General features: G+C 35.0%; 1 protein-coding gene and 1 pseudogene across 1 annotated transcript in view; both read right to left on the bottom strand.

Moving 5' to 3' along the window:
* ATRNL1 (attractin like 1) overlaps nucleotides 1–25,072 on the bottom strand; it is an 849,703-nt gene that overhangs the window by 256,311 nt on the left and 568,320 nt on the right. The window contains exon 27 of the mRNA XM_059173087.1: nucleotides 2,372–2,479. Within this exon, the coding sequence (XP_059029070.1) occupies nucleotides 2,372–2,479 (108 nt within the window). The remainder of the gene's footprint in view (nucleotides 1–2,371; nucleotides 2,480–25,072) is intronic.
* On the bottom strand, nucleotides 24,693–24,905 carry LOC131830845 (U2 spliceosomal RNA; annotated as a pseudogene).

Raw genomic sequence — 25,072 nt, forward strand, 5'->3', positions numbered from 1 at the left:
ATAAAGAAAAAGAAGGGTTGGGGCGCCTGGGTGGCTCAGTGGGTTAAGCCGCTGCCTTCGGCTCGGGTCATGATCTCAGGGTCCTGGGATCGAGTCCCGCATCGGGCTCTCTGCTCAGCAGGGAGCCTGCTTCCCTCTCTCTCTCTCTGCCTGCCTCTCCGACTACTTGTGATTTCTCTCTGTCAAATAAATAAATAAAACCTTTAAAAAAAAAAAAAAAAAAAAAAAAAAAAAAAAGAAAAAGAAGGGTAAAGATAATTCACTATTACTTAAATTTTAAAAGTACGCCCATATCTGGATTAATATTTCCAAGCAGTATTAACATAGGGTAGGAGAAACAGAAGGAGTTAAAAGCATATTAAAATATTAATTTTGTTTGAGACAGGCAGGGTGAAATATGTATTAATAAGCTTAGATGGTGATAGGGAAAAGAACCATCACTATGAATCTTGGTATGTAATGTGTAACCATCAGAAACAGAGAAATAGAATATGTAACACTATTTATTAGAAGGACATCAATTTATCCAAGAGCAATAGGGAAAAAGAACAAAACAGAAGGGTAGTAACAACAAGAACAGCACACACATGTACACACACCTGCACACACAACGGAGCAGCTAAAATCATCCTTGGGAGTATAGTAATTATTGTCAATGTAAATAGATTCAGGCAGTTAATCAAAAGATGGACTATAGGATGGCAGGATAAAGTGAATAGTCACCTCTACAAGGGATAAGTAGGAAACAAAAGGATACAGAGAAGTTGGAAGTAAAGGAATAAAAGGACTAGCAGGCAAACACGAACTATAAGTAGAGGCAGAAATCTTTAAATTCTATATAATAAAATTTAATGTTAAAAATGACAATGATAAGGAAACAAAATCTGGAAGAAATAAAACAAAGAAATGGAAAGATTAGGAACACACACACCTAACGATACACTCTTGAGCACTAGTGAGCAGCAGCTAACACACCAGGGAGGTACATATGTACGGGAATTACATTTGCTCCTTACGTTTGTGAGTTTTCTAGTTCTTTGATTGGTCCCTTTCTTCTGTGGACTCTGTCTGTATTCTTTACATCCGTTTCTCTCCTGTGACTGTGTTTTCGCAGTGTTGGACAATGTTTTTAACAGATGAGGAGAAAAAGAAGTAGGATTCAAACAGTGCAGGTTTCCTATTTGTTAAAGATTTTGTACTAAAGTGAGGTGAGGCCAACATGAAATCAGAGCACTTCCTGTAACTTCCATTTAATCTTCTCTCATCTAACTTCTCCCCAAGTAATGGAAAATATACCTACTAATTTCCTAATGATCTGAGCTTCCATGGCAATCTGTGATCTAGAATAATAAATCAAGTACACAAAAATTCACAGAGAAATGTCCTCTAGAAACTGGCTCTTTGGATAGCATTTGCAAGGCCTGATTCAGTTGTTTAATTTTTTTTTCCCCCAAATAACTAAAGTGCTAGAGACAGAATCAATTCTATTTGTACCTAGGTTTTTGGAGGAGTCTATTTTTATATTCCTTGCTTTCCTTGAAGAAAAGCAAGATTTGAAAATAGCAACATGAAATTAGTCATATAAGGATATTTTTTAAAAAGGGAAAACAATTTTCAATTCTATAGTGTTTCTTAATCTTCCTACTTAAACGTCTTACCATCTGTGAAATAGAAATAAAAAATAATAAGCATATAACTAAATTACTATGCCTCAAAATGCTTTGATTAGTCATTAATCACAATCTGTGGATTTTTCCTCTCGGTGTGTTCTTATTTTCAGAAACCATTCCAGGCATTATTGCAGGAGTCCAGTACAACATTTACTTGCACATAATGATTTCTCCTTCACTATACTCTATTTCTGCATGTGCAATAAAAAGATTATACTAATACAGCTATTACCACAAATGAAAATATTCACAATATTCTATAATTCTCAACATTCAAAAATGCAACTATGTGATTAAAATGCAACTCATTTCCACCTACCTGTTGTAGTCAACTTTGTTAATAAAGATAAATGTGAATTGGGAACTAAAAGGTGTTGGGCACTCCAAGGACTAAATAGAGGTGCTTTGTTTCTTCCATCATACCTGTATCTTAAATTCCTTCAGCTCCTACCTGTCAGCTCCAGGCTGCCAGTGAGCAGTCTGTCACTCTTGCCTAGACTAATAGACTCTCCAGTGGCTTTTGTTACAGCTCATGTCATACTATTAAAACTATGTGCCTTGGAAGTGGCATCACAAATGTAGCTGAATCTTGTCAACTCTACATAATCAGACTCTATTTGGCTGTACAAGCAGATGCAAATTAGAGAAGCAATATAAATATGCAAATCACAGCGGTCCCCTCTCAGTACCACAGTTCCTACCTCTAATGGCCCTCGCAGAAACTCTGCTTGCTCGGCTCCTACTTCCAGTGCAACATCAACAGAAGCAAAGGGACGGCTGGCCATCTGCTGTCGTTCTCGAAGCAATTGCTGCAGGGGGTTAAAAATGATTTGTTTAAAATAGGTTTAAAAACAGGAAATTCAACAAGATCGGTTTCCATTTTGAACAAATGGTACTCAAAACTTAGGAATCATCTGACACACACATCTATACCTAGATCACTAACATAAAAATTGTTTTTTCCCCATGGCCTGGGTCATTAATCCATAGAGGCTTTGAACGCATGATGACTGTAAAGAACTTTTCCCCTGACTTCTATCCCACAGACCTAATGAAATGTATTCAAAAGCATTCTGAAAACCCAAGATGGGAGGGCTAGTTCAGTAAAAGGCCCTGCTATGATGATGGATATGCCAAGTCTTCCCACTCAAAATAATGCAGCTTTTATCTCAGCTGAAGGTAAATACCAGTAAATGTGTTTAAGAAAAAGATAATAACAGTTTTCAAAAGGGGGCACCTAGGTGGCTCCGTGGGTTAGGGCCTCTGCCTTCAGCTCAGGTCTTGATCCCAAGGTCGTGGGATCGAGCCCTGCGTTGGGCTCTTTGCTCAGCAGGGAGCCAGCCTCCTCCTCTCTCTCTGCCTGCCTTCCTGCCTGCTTGTGATCTCTGTCCGTCAAATAAACAAACAAACAAACAAATAAATAAATAAATCTTTTTAAAAAAGTTTCAAAAGGCATTAATAGAGATTAAAGAAACATACACCTGCCAAGACTAAGTTTTGGAAGTCGTCAAGAGTCTGTCAACTGCTGTGGAACCAGCAGGAATTGTTACTGACAGTGTTTGTAACTTGATTCAAACCGTCTGTGTTCATTATTTAAAACAAGCAATGATTAGTAGGTTACAAAAATTTTGTGTCAGGTCTTCTGAAGCACCCCCAGATATTTGTTTCTTTTTCCTTATGTCTACTCTGGGCTTTGCCCAAGCTAAAAGCAATAAACTAGCAAGTCCCAGCCAACTACCAACCTAATTTATATTTCTGCCTTTCCTTGTAATTATAATATTCATTAAGTCATGATAAGAAAAAATTGATGACCAGCAGGAGATATTGCAAATCTTGCCCTTCTCATTCTACACAGCTAATAAAATTATTATTAAATATTAAAAGTGGATGAGCGATGCAATTAAATACTCTTTCAAATGAGAAGAAAATCCTATCATTGAAAAAGGCAAAATCCTTGAACACAATGAATAGCTTCATTATTCACAGAGATTTTTAAAGATTCACTGGCATTAACTTAAAACGTTAACAACTGGTATTTGAATGTAAATGTATGTCGCGTCGTGATGCATCATTCATAAAATTCGCTTTCAGTTGATGAAGGAACAAAAGCCAACACCTGATGGCAGTTTATTATTTAACATTTTTGTTTTAACACTTGTAACACAGCAGTGACAGTGTTCATGAAATGAGCGTCTAAAATATAATTTAAGGCCTTGCTTTGTCATTATTAAAAAGAGAACATCCACAAGCCAATATGGATGGATAGAAATAACACACTTATTATTGAGTAATAGTTTAAGTTCCTAAATTATATGTATATTTAAAAGCAATGAAGACACACTAAAAACATATTCAAAGGAAAAAGTGAATGATATTAACCACCAAATTATTCACTTAATATAACCTCAAAATTACATTATTAAAAATACAGCTGCTAGAAAATAGAATCTTGTTTGTGCCTTAGGAGTGGTCAATAGATCTGAACATTCTGTTTATACAAATGCAAATGTAACATTACTTCAGATGTCAAGGGATATCAAGTGTAGAAGACACAATGCTCTTTATCTTTCAGATAAAAATGTACATACAGACGCACACATAGATATAGACACAGACACACAAACACATACACAAATATACAAACTATCTTTCCTATGGTAATGTACAAATTCCCATGAGAAAATTGTAAATTTTTTTTTAATTTTTTTATTTTTTATAAACATATATTTTTATCCCCAGGGGTACAGGTCTGTGAATCACCAGGTTTACACACTTCACAGCACTCACCAAATCACATGCCCTCCCCAATGTCCATAATCCCAACCCCTTCTCCCAAACCCCCTCCCCCCGGCAACCCTCAGTTTGTTTTGTGAGATTAAGAGTCACTTATGGTTTGTCTCCCTCCCAATCCCATCTTGTTTCATTTATTCTTCTTCTACCCACTTAAGCCTCCATGTTGCATCACCACTTCCTCATATCAGGGAGATCATATGATAGTTGTCTTTCTCTGCTTGACTTATTTCGCTAAGCATGATACGCTCTAGTTCCATTGTAAATTTTAATTTGGGTTTAAACACAATTTTCTAACATTTGTATTAAAAAGTTTCTTCATGTGGGGGTGCCTTGATGACCCAGTTGGTTAAGAGTCTAACTCTTGATTTCAGCTCAAGTCATGATCTGAAGGTTGTGAGATTGAGCCCAGCATTGGGCTCCATGCTAGGTGTGGAGCCTGCTTAAGATTCTCTCTCTCCCTCTCCCTCGGACCCTCCCAACCCCTTTCTCTCTCCCTCTCTCAAAAAATTGTTTTTTCTTCATTTATACTAGTTCTCCTCATATTACAAATGACATCTCATATAATTGAGAGATTTTTTTCCTTCCACATTTTTATTTAAATCCAAATTGGTTAACATATAGTGTAGCATTGGTTTCAGGAGTAGAATTTAGTGATTCACCTCTTGGATATAATATCCAGTGTTCATCACAAGTCCTCCTTCCCCATCACTGATTTAGACCATCCCCCACACCCACTTCCCCTCCAGAAACCCTCAGTTACTTTTCTATAGTTAAGAGACTTTTAACAAAATGAATAGCTCTGTTTCCTTACCTTACCTTCTCCCTAGATCTAAAAGTAAAAGGTCTACAAAATATAGTGCATGAATACTCCATACCACAAATTGTAATGTAAGTCTATAAATATTCCAAATTCGCTATCTTTGACAAAGAATATATTTCTCTGGACTATAATATATTATTGTGAACCTCACTACTCATAATAAAGAAAAATCAATGACTATCTAATACTTTTGTTCATTTAAAAAAAGATTTGTAGAATACAAAGCTATTTTTAAAGATTCTAATCTGTCCTCTGAGGTTTGAATTTCCATCGTTTTTTAAGAATCGAATGCTTCTTTTTTTTTTTTTAATTTTTTATTTTTTATAAACATATATTTTTATCCCCAGGGGTACAGGTCTGTGAATCACCAGGTTTACACACTTCACAGCACTCACCAAAGCACATACCCTCCCCAATGTCCATAATCCCACCCCCTTCTCCCAAACCCCCTCCCCCCAGCAACCCTCAGTTTGTTTTGTGAGATTAAAAGTCACTTATGGTTTGTCTCCCTCCCAATCCCATCTTGTTTCATTGAAAAAAAAAAAAAAAGAATAAGAAGGGTAAATAAGAGTGAGGCAAATTCAATCAGGTCAGCTTGAAATCTTTAGGTGGTCTTTGAATTTGTTGAAAAGAAAAAGAATTCTGTTGCTACAAGAGTAGCGTTTAAAGTATAGTATATGCTTCTCGTACCCACTTAAGCCCCCATGTTGCAAAGAAGATGGGATTGGGAGGGAGACAAACCATAAGTGACTCTTAATCTCACAAAACAAACTGAGGGTTGCTGGGGGGAGGGGGTTTGGGAGAAGGGGGTGGGATTATGGACATTGGGGAGGGTATGTGCTTTGGTGAGTGCTGTGAAGTGTGTAAACCTGGTGATTCACAGACCTGTACGCCTGGGGATAAAAATATATGTTTATAAAAAATAAAAAATTATATTAAAAAAATAAAGTATAGTATATGAATAAATAATAATAGTTAAGCAGAAAAAAAAAAAGAATCGAATGCTTCCTACAATACTGTTTGCAAAATCAAGAAAAACACTATTCTTGCCCAAGACCATAACACTGTAATACATAAAAAAAGACATGGGAATATAAAAATAATTAGGGCACAAGATAGTGTACTTTAAAAGATACAAATCGGGAATTAGCCAGACAAATTAACTCTGGGCCATTTAGTAGAGAACTAGTTTGAGGACTGGCTGAACACTGACTTTCTTACTTTAGAAAACTAATGCAAATATTTTGGCTGAAACTCAGAAAAGGTATGTCACTTTCTCCTGAAACACTTTTGCTTTGATATGATGGCCCTAAAATAATGAAGTGGAATAAAGTGAGATTCTCTTTGCTACTAATTTCTGGCGTTGAGCCATATCCTTACCAATTGTGTCCCCTCTTGCCAGGTAATGTCTGTATGCATTCCTTCCTGAATTTAGTCCCCTCTGTGTCAGAACAAATAGGATGTAAATGACATGCTGGTGACTTCAATATTGTCAAAGTTTATCTGACAGGCCATATAGTCAGACTTTGGAGTGAAGAGGTCCTGTGTCTGAACACCATTTTTTTTTTTCTTCACTTATTAGCTGTTTGAGCTTAACCAAATTATTTAGAGCTCTCTAAACCTCAATATTTCTCATTGGAATAGTCGGGATATTAACAGTGTCTACACCTACAACTATATCTCAGAGGATTCGTTTTGAATCCCAGCTTCTCCATCCACAAACTCTTGGGCCGTAGCCAAATTACTCAGACCTTTCTAATACTTATTATTTCTCTCCACAAAAATGGGAATAACAGTAATATCAGAAGGGATGAGGCACTGAAGAAGAAATTCCCTTGAACAGCTCAACACAGAGACTGGAACATTGTGAGCACTCGGTAACTGTTCACTGGTACAATTATTATGTTAAATTTCAAGCACTAATTTTGTCTTTGAAGGTGGCACACTAATTACCAGAGGTCCATTTTCTTCAGCACTAGTGACACATTTTGCTCCACTACTCTCCCTTTTAACAATGTTGCAAATTTATGACACAGTTGTTAAATGTCATAATTGTGGTAAAATGAATTTAGACTTGGAACTGCTTTTTGCTATTTGTGACTAAGAATGATAAAACTTCAACCTACAAATTGGGAGGAAATATAGAATATTTTCTTAAGAACTTTTGAAATTAAATTAATTTTGTGATTGTGATTTTTATATAAAATGAATTTTAACATTTTTGTACAGCAATAAGAGCCATAAAACAGATGATCTGTTTTATAACTAATCTGCTATTGCCAATTATTCAGCATAAAGATAAAGCCAAAAGAACAAATTGACCATAATACAATAGATTATAATCATGCTGCCATAAACACTGTGGTGAAGAAAATTTAAAAATTAAAGAGATGTTCTTAGTGTCATGTTTGTTGTCTATAATAACTATTTTATTATTCACAATGTCTTACAAAACAAACCATGAAATTAAAAATAATATGAAAATCCTGGCTTAAATGTGGCAACCAGGAATAATCATTGATTCTATCAAATGTATATGATAATTTTTCTACTCAATACAACAATTTCAAATACTGTATCATTCTTCATAGTTCATACTAACCACCTTTCCAACAAAAGGCATCCAACTCTCTAACAGATTTTACGAAAATAATCCTTAAAAATCACACAACAGAACAGTAACTAACTGTCCCCAGTTGTCTTCATGTGTCCTTCATGTCTCATAGACAGTCCATGTCTAGGTCCTGTTCAGCCTCCTCCCCCACGTCCAAAGGTGCTTCAACTTCACCCCACGTTTGAAGTAATCATTTCACTTATGAATTATTTACTACATTAGTATGGTACTATCTTCTAATATCTTTAGACTTTTCTGAAATCTTCCTTAAGGAAAAGATCTGTTTTTATTTGTTTTTTATTACTCACAGTGCTAGTTGGCAATCATTTGATGAATGAACAATTAATGAATGACTTAAAGTATAAAAATCTATATCATCCAAATGTGAGTGAAAGCAAGTTATGATAAGACTAATTTTAATTATGATTAAACCTTTAAAAGTATGTGTCCCCCCAAAAAAAAAAGTTTGTGTCCCTCATATTCTAGAAGTTTTATCCTCCAAACTAAACAGATATATATATATATATATATATATATATATATATATATATATATTTGAATGGGGCAATTTTGTGGACCCAACAAATCAATGGCAGGTTTCATGTTGCTTTTCATTTACCTTATTGTAATACTGCAAAAATTTTGGAAAAAAAAAACTGCCATAAAGTCATTATAATGTATTTGTATTTTTAATAGCGATTACACTCCCAAGATTTTAGAAAGGCATGGAGGGTGCAATCAAGATGATTTAGTCATTACTCTTGAACTTCCATACCAAAATGAACAAAGTGCTTCAATAAGAGATTAAGCAACATTTTATGAAAAAGAGTATTTCTGTTGTATAGTATCAATAGCTGTGTTTGACACAAATACAGCTAACATAAAGCAATGGAGGTGAACAATTAATTTTGTTATTTTGGTATTAGGATGGTGCAAGGAAGTAAAAAGAAGTGGCAATAAATTTTTGTATCCTTAAATTAGGAGAGTATGATTTCTAGCATTTTAGACAACTAAATCTGCAAGGTGCAAGTCTCAAATTCTTATTCAGAATAGTGGGAATGTTTCGCTTCCCAGTCTTCTGGTTTGAAACTAGTATTAGCATTTTATGGGACTGGCCGGGCTTAACATTCTTATTCAGGTTACTTTAATTACCTTTTTCTAGACTTCTGCAATCTTTGACCTATTGGGACTATGTTATTCTTGAAATAGTTGTTTACTTAAAAAATTTTTTTTCAAAAAAAATTTTTTTTCTTTGCAATTTCAATGGATTCAATAATTTAACTTACTACTGTCTTCAGAAGCTAATTGCCCCTCATCTAGAACCAGAATGTAACTCTACTATTTTCTTAAATTCTTTCAACAGACAAATTTCTCAACAGATATTAATGCTTAAAAATAAAATAGAATGAATAATGAAAGCAAGTAAGACTACTTTAGGATTCTCTATACATCCCTATTCGTTGGATAAGAAAAAAAAAAAAAAGAACTTGAAATATATCTTAAAAGCAGAATGGGTTCAAAGGACTAAACATCTATTTATAAAGTTTCCTTTTATTTCTTCCTCTAGCTTGTTGATGACAAGCTAGTGGTTCTTAAACTTTGATGTTTATGAGGTTGTATGTACAACATCACCTATATTCTAGATGGAATATACTTACTTTATTTTGTTTTGTTTTTTGAGGGGGGGAAGGGGCAGAGAGAGAGAATCTTAAGCAGTCCTCCACACCCAGCACAGAGCCCAACACAGGTTTTGATCTCAGAACCCTGAGATCATGACCTGTACTGAAATCAAGAGTCAGGCGCTTAACCGACTGAGCCACCCAGGTGCCCCCTTTCTGATTTTAAATAGCTTCCATGTAGTATAATTCTCATGGAACTCTAAAAATTGCCCATACTATCAGGAGCAGAGTGACACAAACTGTATGGCCTGATAGTATCACCATCATTTGCCTATAATAAGGTCTTAAAAGCTCTCTACTGACAGGAGTTAAAGAAAATATATCTCACTTTTATAAGTAGGGCAGTTAAGTATGGACTGTCTTTGTTTAGGTTAATTTAGGCAATGTCAAAGAAAGTATGACAGATCTTCCTTATCCTTATGTATTCATGGTCATGCATAGGAGCCAAAATAGTACTTCTTACATGGCACAATTCTTCCCAGTTGCAGTCTGAAGCCAAGAAAATGGAAACAGCACCTGACAACAGTCTCTCTGTATCAATCACTGTAAGTCTGTATGGTTTAATCTGCAAGGGTTTAGACCAAAGGATCTAGCCCTTTAATCTGAAAGGGTTAGACCAAACCAAAGTTTGGGATTTTTTTCTTACTACAAAAGCTATTTCTTAAAGCACCCACAAGGTTGTTCATCAAATCAGTTAAGCTCTGTATCATTGGATAAACCGTGAGAGAACCATTCTGTTTGGAAAGATCAAGTTCATGTCGGTGTGGAGAAAACAAAGAAAAGTGAAATAATATTTCTATCAAATTATCATATCCACTCCAGAAACTGCTAATCTTTGCTAACATTCCTTTTAACATATTGAAGTAAGTTAGGATAGAATTGGTAGCTTCAGAATTTCTCTGTTGTCTAAGTGAAATACTAACATGTCCCAGCATAGCCAATTCCTGGTTTCCATCAACTGTGTGTGCCTGTTGCCTGCATCAATGAAGAATTCCATCTTGTGAATTCTTTCAAAAGAAAATAATTTGTATCTTAATAATAGATAGTTGATTTCCCATGCAACACTTTGATAATGCAGATGATATGCCTTTATATATTTCTTTTTATCTTATATTTAGCAACATATTTTATTTAATTTACCAATGGAAAAAGAAGTATGACTATATGTCATCTCTTCATGCATCAGCAATAAGAAAATAATTCTCAGTAAAGTCTCCTGCCTTATCAAGAAATTTAATTAAGGAACAAAAGGAGATTCTGAAATTCTTTTTTATTTGGCATCCAAAAGATGAATCTTAAAGAGTTTAAACTAAAATTCTGAGCAGATTTTTTTTCTTTCTTCCCTTCCCTTTCTCTCCCCTCCATTCCCCTTTTGTTCTTTTCCCTCCTTCTCCTCCTTCCTTCCATCCCTCCTTCCTTTGTAAAAGGCCATTCTTAGAACCATTTGATAGAGAGTTCATTCATATCTTCATCTACTTAGTGAATAAGTTTGGCTGTGAACATCCATTCATTGAAAAAGAACTTTTACCTCTGGGGTGCATGGGATACGTGCTCCCCGCCCCCTGGGGTGGGGGGGAATCGCTGCTGCCCACTTCTCCACTATGGCCAAAGGCTGTGTCCTTCCTGACTTGCAGAAGGGTCTGGGGAGGGGGCAGGGCTAGCACCAATACCTGCTTCCTCAGTCCTACTAGCCTCCATCAGCCACTCACCACACTGCTGCACTAAATCACTCAGCTCCTACATATATAAAAGGTGACTCTTTGGATTCTAAATTCAGTAAGCTTTTACATGATATTAAAAAAAAAAAAAAAAAAAACAAAAAAAAACACCCTATCAGGACTCTTCTAGACCATCTACCAGGAGACTAGAGAAAGACAATACTCTGATGTTGGATGAAATACTTATGCAGGCTGGATTTGAAAGTAACAAAGACTTACCTATTTCTTTTTTTTTTTTTTAAGATTTTATTTATTTATTTGACAGAGATCACAAGTAGGCAGAGAGACAGGCAGAGAGAAAGGAGGAAGCAGGCTCCCTGCCGAGCAGAGAGCCCGATGCGGGGCTCGATCCTCGGACTCTGGGCTCATGACCTGAGCCGAAGGCAGAGACTTTAAGCCACCCAGGTGCCCCAGACTTACCTATTTCTTAGTGGGCAAAAACTTTAAGACATGTAAAAATATTGTAGAATTTTGAAGGTCCCTTCAGGAAATTCTGAAATTTGGGTTCTTAGTCCTTTCTTTGTGACAAAGATAGGCATCGTTGATTTAGACTTTGCCAAAGATGACCTCACTTCTGAATGAAAGGAATCATTTCATACAGAATGGATTTCTGTAGAAAAGTTAAGAACTCAGCTATTGCTTGATATGAGACCATCCTTTCTGGTGATCAATAGGAAATACAATGGACCTTTGCAAGGTGGTATTTTATTTTGGTTTGTTTGCACTTCTTGACATTAAAACAAAAAGTCAAAAATAAAGTGCTGATTGCCAATTTAAAGATTACTCTAGACACTTAAAAATCATTACTAACGGCATACAGAAGTCTTGTTTGTTCAACATATACTTAAATAAAATATTACCAGAAAACCACTGCAGAAAACATATAATGATTGGGAGAAAGAGCTAGCAGAAGGAGAAAGTGCTTTAGGTAGGATGATGACAGAAGGTGTCCTAAGAAATGTCATTTAACCTAAAACCTTGAAACTCGGGATATGCATGCATACCCAAAAGCTCAGTAGTTTAAAATAGAAAAGTCTATTTCTTGCTCACACAAAATCTTCTACAGATGTAAATAACTTCCTATCTGGTAAACCAGTAATACAGACTGCTTCAGTCTTGAGGTTCTGCATCTCAACCCAAGGATTCCTTGAGTATAAAGGCAGAAAGCTAGTGGATCCTATATGGACTTTCCAGTGCCTCAAACCAGAAGCGACATACCTTATGGCCCATAAATAGTCACATGCCCACCCTAACCAAACAGAGGCCAAGAAAATGCAGGGGAAGAAGTAGAATATTAGGTGAATGGAACAAGGGAAGCTAGAAAAGATCATTTCAGGCAGAGGGAACAGCAACTGGAAGGTTCTGGAGGCAAGTCTGACCTTAAAGTACTCAAGAAACAGATGGAAAGCTGAGTCTTATTAAGCAATGTGGCAAGGAGCAGAATGGTCAAAAGATAATTTTGGCTTTATCAAGGTTAAGAGAAATTGAAATAATATATATAAATCATCAGACATTATATGATCTAATGAAGTCATATTTATTATTTTTTCAAACATATTTTCTTTTTTATTGTTTAGAGTCTATCCCTATGGTGTTAGAAATAGCTCGAAACAAATGGGCAAAACAAAATAAACAAACAAACAAACAAAAAAAACGAGCTTTACCATCCTCGTATAAAGTTATTTAAGACATAACCAAGAAAACAGTAACAGCAGTTAATCTCAAATACAATGAACTTAGATCTCCCAATAAGTATCAAAAGGTCAATTTTGTATGTAACCTTCTTTAATACAAAAGGCCAGGTGGTTGTAATTTATCTGAGCAAATCAAAATGAGCAAAAGGATGAGTACTGAAAAGGTCATTTAAAAGCTAGATCCCCAGAATGGATATTTAATACATATTACTCCTCAAAGAGTGAAAATGGGAACTGGATAACTTCAAATTTTGAAACATGTGCTAGAAAAAAAAAATGTTCCCCCCTCATAGAACACCCTCACACTCATACTGCAGAATACATTACTTCCTCAAGTTAGAGGTCTAAGTTGTCTGAGAAATACTTGTCCTGCTTTCAAGAAGAGCAAATGAATGCCTTTGACATCCAAGACGTGCACAATATGATCAAGTCAACCTTGACAAGTGGAAATATAAAAGCAGCTGATTACAATAGAAACGACACATCGACTCCTGCCTGTGTGCTGGTAATTTATGACTGGAGGCTCTTCTTACAATAAAGCTCAGATCAATCCTTCAGTCGCGGTTCCCCCCTCTCAAGAATTAATTTACTAAAGAAGTACTTTTTTCTCTCCATGATTCTGGGAATCAATACGAAGCTCAAGATTCATTTTTGAACCACAATATGCTAGCGTCTAGGTTAAGAAATTCTAAATGCAACATAATCCAGTTAGCTTTTACATTTACTGTATAAAAGGTTCATGTCAGACATTTAAGTAGTTTGTGACGATAATTTTAAAGTTCTTGAAGAAGTACTTAAATCTTCCTGGAGACATAAGTGACTCAAACACTGGCATTTTCCTCTTAATCGATATTATTAAAATGTTTTTTTTTTTTTTTCCTTTAAGGAAAATGTGATTATTTTGCTATTAGCGAATGGAGCCATTTTCGGTTCAATATTGAGAAACTCCAAAAATGGTTTTTCTGTAAAATGTTTCTTTGTGAAATAAGACATCTGTTAATTACGATTTTCTATAGCCTATTGAAAGATACCTACTTTGTTCATGGAAGAATCAATATGATAGATTAATATGCAGTTATTTGTTTTTAATCTTTTGTGCAAGGAGATAGGATATAAATATTTTTAAAACTAATTTCAATCACTTGGATTTTTAAATGTGAAGGACAGTTAGATGCAGCACAAATTACGACTGATATGAGTTGCCTTTCTTATGTACTCAGAATGGTATTTTATACCATAAAAATCAAACTGTAAGAAAAATCAGTGGTCATCGCAGACTCCTTGAAATAACTCATTCTCGGAATTGGAAGGAATCCTAGAGGTTACCTAGTCCAATGTTCCCAAGTGCTCTGAAATTTTTGACAAATGGTTATCTAGCATCCTCACTTATCTCTAGCAAAAAAATTGCTTTTTATGAAGGCAGTATTTTTCCCCCAAAAGGTTTATACTACAGTTAGAATTCATTATACTGAACAAAAACTTATATTCTTGGGATCTTTTTGGATCATTAAAGTTAAATAGAATATTTTTAATCTCCTTAAAATTCCTTCAAATATTTATTATTTGAAATTTCTTATATGTTCAAATTAAACCATTCCCATATCTTAAATTTTGCATTCATTATTCTTGCACAAACATTTACGGAATACTTCAATGTTCTGGGAAGAAGGCCAGACACTGCCACTTTAGACATATGTAATATAGTCCTGTCCTCAAGGAGTTTACTCATAGTCTCATAAAAAGCACAAAACTCTTTCTCATTTAACATGGTTTTCAGCATTTTGTTTTTCAATGTTCCTCTTAAATGTAAAATGAACGCATATTTTAGATGTGATCTGACTAGTGTAGAATATGGTAGAAGTATTTCTCTTAATGTATTCCATATTTACATGTGCTTTAAAATAGTTTTTTGTTTTTGTTTTTGTTTTTAATTTTTAGAACAACTGTACTGTTGGACCCAATCAACAATTCCAGGTCTTTCTCACGTGAACTTTGATCAAAACAAGTGTTCCAACTTAAAGCTTCTACAACTGAGTTTTTAAATCTAAATCTAGAACTTTACATTGTGTTTGTTTAATTTCTCATGTGTTAGTGTTGTTATTATTTTTATCCTATTTTCCCTTGAGTGCAGAGTTGTCTTTGATATTTTGAACCCTCAGTTAACATAATGAACAGTTATCCCCATATTATCATTTGTGTTGAGCCTCTGCTTCACTCTCTCTGACCAGGTTGGTAAGATTGGATGACAAAGAGAACTATCAGAACAGAGAATTGCCTTACTTTCTAGCAACACAAGGTAAATCATAAAAGCCACCAAGAGGATGACTTTTGCTTTTTATGTTCTAGAGTTCCCTCCTTATAGTGACGTCAAAAGATAGAACAGATGAAGTGTATGGATTTAGAAACATCTGGTTTATTTTCATGGGCCATATTCAAATCTCCACCCTGGGAGAAAGTAGGTATTTGGTACCCGAGAAGTGCCGCAGCTGGTATACACTCTCTTTTCTTTTCAGACTGTGTGAAATCATCCTCTTCCCACTGTAAAAATTTATCCAAAACATAGCCTCCCTAGATCTTTCCCTAAAGGAAAGCTTTTGGGGTCATATGTTGTTGAATCCTAATTTTTATACTTTGTATGCATTTCATATGAGGAGTGGGTCCCATTGTCCATGTTAAAATTTCAGTGTCAAAAAGTACTTGGTATGTTGCGGATGGTTACTAAATATTTGTTGAATTAAAGAATTAATTTAGGACCAAGGAAGAACCTACGGATGCATCTTGGAATCATGTGGTATAAATACAAGCTCAGGGTCACTCTTCACCACATGGTCTCAGATTGTCTCTAATAACATCTGAGAGACCAAGCTTTCCTCAGGAGCAATGCCATAATGATGTGCTGTGGCAACAGCTGCAGGGAACTAGAAAGGACATGCTCGTTCATGGGGGCTACCTGCCAGAACAGGCATTCTCAACTTATTATTGAGGTAAACAGAAACAAAGAGGTTTTTGAATAGACAGTGTGGGGAAAAAAGGCATTTGAATATGGTGCTCGTGGCTGATACCATTACAAATTTCTAAACTTTGCAAGAACTGTCTAAGGGATAAGTAAGCCTAAGACCAACATTAATATTTTGCTTAGAAATTTCTCACACTTAACTTGCAGAGACCCTTTTAATTCAGATACCACTGAGTCTTTGCTATGATTTTTGACAACACTAAGACGGAAGTTTGGGCAACACAATTTCTTTTATAAGATTTTATTTACTTATTTAACAGAGAGATTGAGAGAGAGAGAGAGAGCGCAAACAGGAAGAGCAGCAGGCAGAGGGAGGAGCAGGCTCTCCGCAGAGCAGGGAGCCCAATGTGGGACTTGATCTGAGGACCCTAAGATCATGACCTAAGCTGAAGGCAGACGCTTTACTGACTGAGCCATCTGAGCATCCCTGGGAAACACAATTTTGCTTGAGATAATTCCAGTAGAGGTTAAATATTGGCCTATTTTCTAACTTTGGTAATTGTGGGGCCAGTGCTGTGAAAATGTTCTGTGAGTTAGTAAGTATTTGTATTCTTTAAAAATAAGGCCTATGAAAGACTTGCTACTGAACTAATACAACTGAAAGGAAATTTTCATGCATCTTGGTAAGAGACAATCCCAACTCTACATGTGAATGGAGAATGGTTCTGGCAAGGACTAAATAGAATAAGTAATATTGAAGGATAGTTTTTGGAATTTATGTGAGGAATTTTTAACTCACAAAGGCAAAATAATTTTACTTTGGACTTTACCTATGATTTTAACTTGAAAACAAAATCTTTTAAGCTTTAATAATTTCCCCTTGAAATTTGATAAAGGGCAGGTGACTCTTCAACTTAGGGCATTTCTTCCTTGTTGAAAAAAAAAAAAAAAAAAAGAAATTTTAATATTGATATAACTTTATGCATTTTAGTATTTAATGCAATTATCATTTAATTCAGCATTTAGTACTTAATAAGTTATTTAGTGTGGTCATATAACTAGTGAGACATAATTTGAGAATACATTGCAGATAAATTACCAGGAGTATCATGGGAGCTGATTTATGTACTACATGAGCTTGATATATGTACTGTTCCAACCCATTTCAGAGCTTTCTGGATATGAAATCAAAACTGACCACCATGGGTGCCAGGAGAATACCCAGAGAGTCAGTGATAGGAATTGGCATCCTTCCTCCTGAAGGTGGGTACAGAGCTATCCTGACAAATTGCTGGTTTATTCCCCAGGGTGTATAACCACTCCCAAGGTTGACCATAGCAGGTGGAGTGATTTATTCTATTGATGAATGGGGGTATGTTCAGATGATGTGAATTATACTCTGCTCCTTTATCTCATAATTTCTTATCTGGGAAGATCTCCATGAGGTAAACCATGCCCTAGTCTAGTATCCATGGCAAGTGACTAAATTTGAAGTTATATTTTTCAAACTCATTAGGTTTGCCATTTAATTGTTCAGCTCACATTTGCTTAGAATTCAGATAGAGAGGAGAGTGCTAATAATTGGTCCTTATCCCCTAGAAATAACTGTATTGTTACCCAAGTGTCCATTTCTCTATCTTCTTCAAAACATCTGATACTGTTAAATCCCTTGCTGAAGTCAAGATATATCATACCTGTAGACTATTCTTGCTGTATCACCCAAGTTATCCTAACAAAAAAGAAAAATAGTTCAGTTTTGAAGTCCTAACTGACTCATAGCTCTGGACTTTCTAACACCACTGCTTTTGCTTTAGTAACTAAACGAACAAATAAATGCTAATTAGGATACCTTATTTTAGCACCTCTTTCCATTTGAACGAATATAGCTTTTCTTTAAACATTTTGAAATCTATCACCACTTCCTCATATCAGGGAGATCATATGATAGTTGTCTTTCTCTGCTTGACTTATTTCGCTAAGCATGATACGCTCTAGTTCCATCCATGTTGTCGCAAATGGCAAGATTTCATTTCTTTTGATGGCTGCATAGTATTCCATTGTGTATAATCTATCTTGCTAAAATGTGTAATACCTCCTATATTCATTTTCCTTGCTGTTATATACTCTAAAATGAAATCAATTTTCTTTTCCTTAAAACTTCTACACCCCCAGCATGGTTGGTAGTTTCTTCCACTATTCTGTCTCCCTTCTGAAAGTTGAAGCTGTCAGCAAAGCAACTCAAGAACTGATCATATCTTCAGCTTTCTGTGGTGTGTGCCTTTAGCAGATGTCCAGATGGTTTCTATTCTTCTACAATTACTCTATCTTGATACAGTGCCAGTTTTGTAATCTATCTTGGGACAAAGACAATTTATCACAGGTCATGCAATTATGACTACACACATTTTCAGCTCAAGGGATATACCTTGGAGTTCAAGTGCAATACTCATGAGAACCACCAACTCTAAAAGTAAAACTGCCATTCATTTACTCCCTCTCCATTTACTATCCCCTTTTATGAATACTACCTTGACTCACAAACACCAATCCTCCATCTCAGATCTATACCATGACCAAAATAAATAACTAATCTACAAGTTTTAAAGCTTCTAAATTTCACCCAAATCTTTGAATGTTTTCAATGATATTTTTATCTTTTCTCTTAATATGGGTGAGTGACTTCCTTTAGTGAAAAATAGTGTATGTTATGCTCAATCAATAGAAAACTGAGATATGCAGATATTTGCTAAGGTTGTAGAGACTAGCAAGAAATAGGACAGAGCGCTTGTCTTCCAGATTTATATTATCCTTATGAGATTGAGATTTAAATAAAGAAATGTTAACTTGCAATAGAAGATTTTAATGATGAAACAAATCAGAAATGTAAATGTGTGATCACATGTTAAATGAGTGGCATAAACAAATACTATGATCTTAGAAAAAGTATCTGCATGGACTAGACTGGTACTAAAGGCTTCACGAAGTCTGCGAGGCAAAGCTGATATTTAAAGGAATTGCTGAATTTGATGAACCATATTATGAGAATTAAACAATAATTTGGGTATGAATAATTCTTTCACTTCACAATTAACATTTTATGAGAATAAACAAGGCCCTTATTTCTCTATACTACAAATTCCTGCATATCATTCCTTCTCATTTGTCAAACACCATACATGTTTCTCTTTCCTGCTTTCATTCTCTTGGAATCACTCAAATTATGTCAACTCTGAATTCCATAGATCTTTTTCTACCCTGCCTTTTCTACACCTTTTTACATTTAACTATAGGAAACAAGTTTTTGCCCTTCAAACACATTGGGATAAGTTTGAGTTACCAAGATTTGAAAAACATAACTACATTTGCATTGATCATTTCTGTGTCATAAGCTTTGCTCAACAGACAGTGCAGTATATGTTGGACAAGCATGATATCCAAGTGTATCACGTGCCAACAAATGCCAAAAGAATTCTACCACTGATTTGAATGTTTTAGGCTTTGTTAATTAAGAAATCACCTTATATCCATCAACAGTTTGAAGGCCAAGTGGGTCAAGAGTCAAAGAAATATATAGATTATTAGAGAGTAAGTGAATTTTTATGGATACTATTAAAATACACCTGAAAATTTAATTGGTCTCTCCTACTTTTCAAACAACTGTTTTAGAGAAGAGTTTTTATCAGTAATAAAAGTAAAAAAAAAAAACATAAATTATTACTCAATTCACTGAATGCCATCGTTTTCAACAAAACACATGCATATTTCTTTTCTAAGGATCCCAAGGAAAAAATTATAATTTATTTTCCCGAATCATTGCCTACTTCCTTCAAAAAAGTGAGATGAATAAGCAAATGTTATTCCAATTTAAATGTTGTATTGACTTCAAAACACAAAAAGAGAGATGAACACCATATATTAATTCAAGTTGGAAGCTACTGAAAGCTCATCAGTCTAAGTAGTATATACCACAGACATTAGAAAATACACAGAGTCAATAAGAGTTTAAATGCTGCCCGTTAGCAATTCTCTTGCTAACATTTCAGCTTGAACTTACAATAACATTTATGATAATTCACTGTATACTGCTGACTTAAAACATTTAATTGGAAATGATGCAAACATACCTTCAGAGAATAATGTATCAAATTTGGTAAGATTTTCTTTAGTGCAAACAAAAAGGGAGGAAGAATGAGTATAATGTCATTGGAAACAATGCCCTCTTTGTATAAAAAGATCTCTTAATTCTTTCAAATAAATGGTATTAAAAAGTGAATAAGAGTTCATGAATTTTCAAATGTATTTTTATTATCTATTGATATATCTTTTTATTAGAGCAATAATTCCCTTGAGGAATGTTACTCTTTGAAAATAATTGTGCCATCACAATTTCCTTAGGGAATAGTGAGTCACAAAGGATATCTAGGATTTGCTAAAAGGGCACAAAACAATTCTAGTTAAGAGATCTACTTCTGTTCTCCTTGTCTCTCTATTGCAATGGTGACAACTCTGATCTATACAAAATTAGAAGCTTGAGATAGCCTTCAGCAAATTGGTAAAAGGTTCTCAGTTCTACCCTGTATTTCCTGCCACCTTTAGAAATCCCAGCAGTTATGTCTTTCCCCAATATTAGTACAGCAGGATGAATGATGACTTTTATCTCAATTTTATTATATATGTAATTAAAATAATTTGAAAGGAAGAGACTCATAAGATAAAAATTGATTATAAGAAAACATTAAGGAATATTTTTAACTAATTTGCAAAGATTAGTGAAGAACTTCAGTAATTGTATTAAAAGAATAGTCAGTTGGCTTTTTTGAAAAATTATTTGCTAATAGATATTAAGAACATCAAATGTTCAAACATACTTTGAGTCTGTTAAGTCCACCTTATGACTCCCATTTATAAAATAATCATTGACACAAGCAAGATTTACAAATTCCTGTCAAAGAGCAACATTTACAAATTCCAGACAAAGTACAATTTAAAATAATGAAAAACTGGAGACAATTTGGCTAAATAAACTAGAATATCAAAAAAGTAAAATACTATATAACCATTAAAATTATGTTTTCAAGGAATTTATAATGATATTGGAAAATGTCAAGGATGTAATTACATGTAAAACCAGGATAATACATATACACACATATATAAACTCATATGTAAAATTATATATGATAAAAATAAGATTTGAAATATTTACTTTGGGTTTGGGGATGAAGGAATGGGGGAGGACCAATATAATTAATCTCATATTTTGCATGAAGTACAAAACAAAAACATCACTGTTAAGTATGATCCCACTTATATACCTATATCATTTTAACCTACATCTTTATGTCCAGGAGGAAATACAATGATGTTTTATTTTTAGAACATGAATTTTAATTCATTTAATTTATATTTTTCCTGACTTTTCTATAGAGGTTTCTATAACAAAGAAAGGAGAATATTCCATCATTCTTTTGAAGACTCTCAACTGTTGAAACTGTTACCATAAGAATGTATGATTTGAAAAACAAAGCCAATAAAGTAATAGAGTAATAACTTTTGGTATTTTCAAAAGCTGGTGTATTTGTGCCTATTATTTATAATATATATTACATAACACTACAAGATAAAAGTGGCAAGGATTAGTACTTGCTTGAGATAAAAGTACTAATGAGTTCTAGGAGAAATCCTGTGTGTAAATAATTACAATTAAGATAAATAATAGCCAATAGTCAATTATTTATCTTAACTGGTACTACATATACTTTAATTTTTTTGAGAGAGAGAATGGCGGGAGGGGGAGAAGGAGAGGGAGAGAATCTTAATCAGCCTCCACACCCAGCACAGAGTCTGAGCCAGGCCTGCGATTGTGACCTGAGCAGAGATCAAGAGTCGTACGCTCAGCCAACTGAGCCACCCAGGTTCCCAGGTACTATGTATATTCTTAATAAAATTTAGGAAACTTATAAAGAGTTACTGGAAAAATTAGTGAATACAGCATTTAAAGAATCTTAATTAAATGGAAATAAAATTGTTGGTGTTGAAACCAGAGTAGTTATCTGTTTCAGAGGCCAGTGAAATAGCTCAGAGGACAATTTTAAAGATCTGATTGTGTGTAGTTATTCTCATCAGAAGCGATCTAGATAATACAAGTTCCATTGATCCAACACTGCATGGCACTATGACTGAATTTAAATTGGCATATTTAACTCTTTAGCCTTCAAAACTAGATTAGATTAGGAGTAGGAGTACTATGACAAAGCTTGCCATCTGGTGGGAGACAATTCAGATATCTTCACTTAATGTTTCAGTGTCAGGATTTTGAACTGGGCCTACAAGGTGAAGACAATTTTGGTACCCTAAATGCAATCACAGTGTTGTTATAAGAAGGAAGTAGAGAAAGATTTGACTAGAGAAGACAAGGCAAGGAAACTTTAAAGCAAGAAGAGACACAGCAGGCTTTGAAGATGGAAGAAAGGGGCCAGGAACTAAGGAATGTAAGGAATATAGCTTTAAAAGCTAGAAACAGCAAGATGAAGCCTTTTCTCCTAGATTCTTCAGTCAGAGGCAGTATGCCCTGACCCCTTGATTTTGGCACAGTAAAGTGGATTTCAGAATTTTGACCTGCAGAATTGTAAGGGATAAATATGTATTTGTTTTTTCAGCAGAACTGTGGTAATTTGTTACAGTAGTCACAGAAAATTAATACAATAGGTATGTGGAAGAAGGCCTGAGCCTGGAGCGATACAAGCACCTTAAGAAGAGGTGTGGAAAATTAACATTCTACACTGATTGATCTTAAGTATGACTATGTCTGTCAAGAACCTGCATTATTACACAAACTAATTTTGTCCAGCCTGGAAAAAGTTGTCAAAATTATTCAGAAAAGAAACCAAACAGAATGCACACGGAAAGTCTTTTCTATCATAATCCCTGTGACCTGACTAGGAAATTTAGAAAAATAGAAGAGTGAATGTATTTTACTCTACAGGTGTTTTTAAGCTCTTCCTTAACACGTGGCAGAACTCTTAAAGTGGGTATACATTTCACTACCCAATGTGATGTAATATAAAATATTTTAAATGTTAAATATTAACCAAAGCAAGCAGTTAGCCTGTGGTGAAGAACACATTTAGAGTAAAATGAAGCTTGAGATAAAATTCAATAAATTCAACAAAATGAAAAGATAGCACTGGTCTGAGAAGTAATATTCAGCATATTCCTTCCCTTTACTATCTTTATCAAAACCTTATGATTTTAACCAATCCTGCTTTCTGGGACATAAAGAAGAAAATTTCTACTTGTGATACTAAAAATAAAAATGTCTATTGTATTGGAATGACTATAATGTATACTTACACTTGAAAAACAGAAGTGTACAGACTTAGTTCTTGAGTTCTTAGGATTCAGAGGGAAACAGACAGTCTGATAAGGCGAGGTCAAAGTGAAGAGCAAGGGAAACCTGCATGCATCTATTTAAGGTGATTGGTTTAATTCAATAAGCATTTACTAACTGCAGACCAGATTCTGGGGACTGTGCCAGGCAAGTAGAAAAGAGATATACCTGTCTTTAAAACACATAATTTAAATATGCCATGAAAGAGAAATCCATACCAGCTATGGGAGCAAAAGAGAAGGGTCATTTAACTCATACGAAGAGTAAGTAAATGGTGGGCTATGAAGGTCTTCGGACGAATTTTGAAAAAGAAGGTGATAACTACGGTTATCCGAGAGAGGGAGGTTAAGGGGAGAAGGAAGGAGGGTAAATAGAGAAGAAAAATGAAAGTACATTAAGCAGAAAGACTGGAATAGGAAATGTGAAGGCATAAAATAAAATAAAATAAAATACTATGGAATAGACAACATTTTGCTTTCCTTAGAACATATGGGAAAGCAGTGGAAATGAAGTTAGGTCGGCAAGCCTTTGAAACCCATATCTCAAAGCGTTCTACAGAAGATGGAGAGTCTAGGTATGGTAGCTTCTGTTTTTCAATTTAAAGCATTTACTGCAAGACACAAACATTTTATTGTCCACAAGTGATAACTGCTTAAAAATGTATCCTGGCTAATATTTTTCTTAAAAATTAAATTATGAAATATTTCTTAAAATAGTATATATAACTCCTGTATACAACTTGAAGAATAATCATTGTTATGGCTTGAATCAAGCCCTCCCCAACCAAAAAATACCTAGAAGTCCTACCCCCAGGACCCCAGAATATGACCTTATTTGGAAATAGGGTGCTTCCAGATATAATCAGTTAAGATGTGGTCATACCGGAGAAGTCTGGGTCTTTAATCCAGTATGACTGGTGTCCTTAAAAAAAACAAAAACAAACAAAAAACCAAAAAAAGTATGTAATGCAAAGAGGCAGAGACAAAGGGGAAAGCCATGTGAGGATGAAGCCAGAGACCAGCGTGAGGCATCTGCCAGCCATGGAAAGCCACAGCCAGCCCAGCACCAGATGCCAGGAGAGAGGCATGAAGGGACTCTCTCTCATAGCCTTCAAAGGAAGCAGCCCTGCCAGCATCTTCATCTTGGACCTACAGCCTGCAGAACTGTGAGACAATAGATTTGTGTTTTTAAGTCACTCAGTTTGTGGTACTTGGCTGAAGCAGCCCTAGAAAACCAAGTTACAAAATGAACATCCATGTACTTGAAATTGCTTAAGGAAGAGAACGGTCAGGATCTTTGAGGCTCCTATGTACCTTTGATGGATTATATCACTATCCTTTCAGATGATACCATATCCTGAATATTGTGTGGATTGTTCTCTTTATTTTAAATAGTTTCCCACAAATGTGCATATCGCTAAACAATAAAACACTTAGATATAACTGTTTTCATTCTTTCCATGCTCTATACAGCCAGCAGTTTGCTCGCCTGCACACTACACGTTCCCCCACTCTCTGAACTGCTAAGAACAGATTCTACACTTGATCTTAGCCAAAAGGCCGAGAAGTGATCCTCCTGACTCTCTGAAAGTAGAGTGTTCCTATGAAGTCTCATAAGCCAAATGGCCTTAAAGCAAAGAAGCAATTTCCATTAATTTAAATGGGAAAAAAATATTTAGCATTCCCAGGCCCCAAAATAACCTCTCCTGAGGCTTTTCTGATACCTTAAGACACATCTT

Source organism: Mustela lutreola, chromosome 4 (assembly GCF_030435805.1).
Source record: "Mustela lutreola isolate mMusLut2 chromosome 4, mMusLut2.pri, whole genome shotgun sequence".
In the NCBI taxonomy this organism is placed as follows: Eukaryota; Metazoa; Chordata; class Mammalia; order Carnivora; family Mustelidae; genus Mustela; species Mustela lutreola.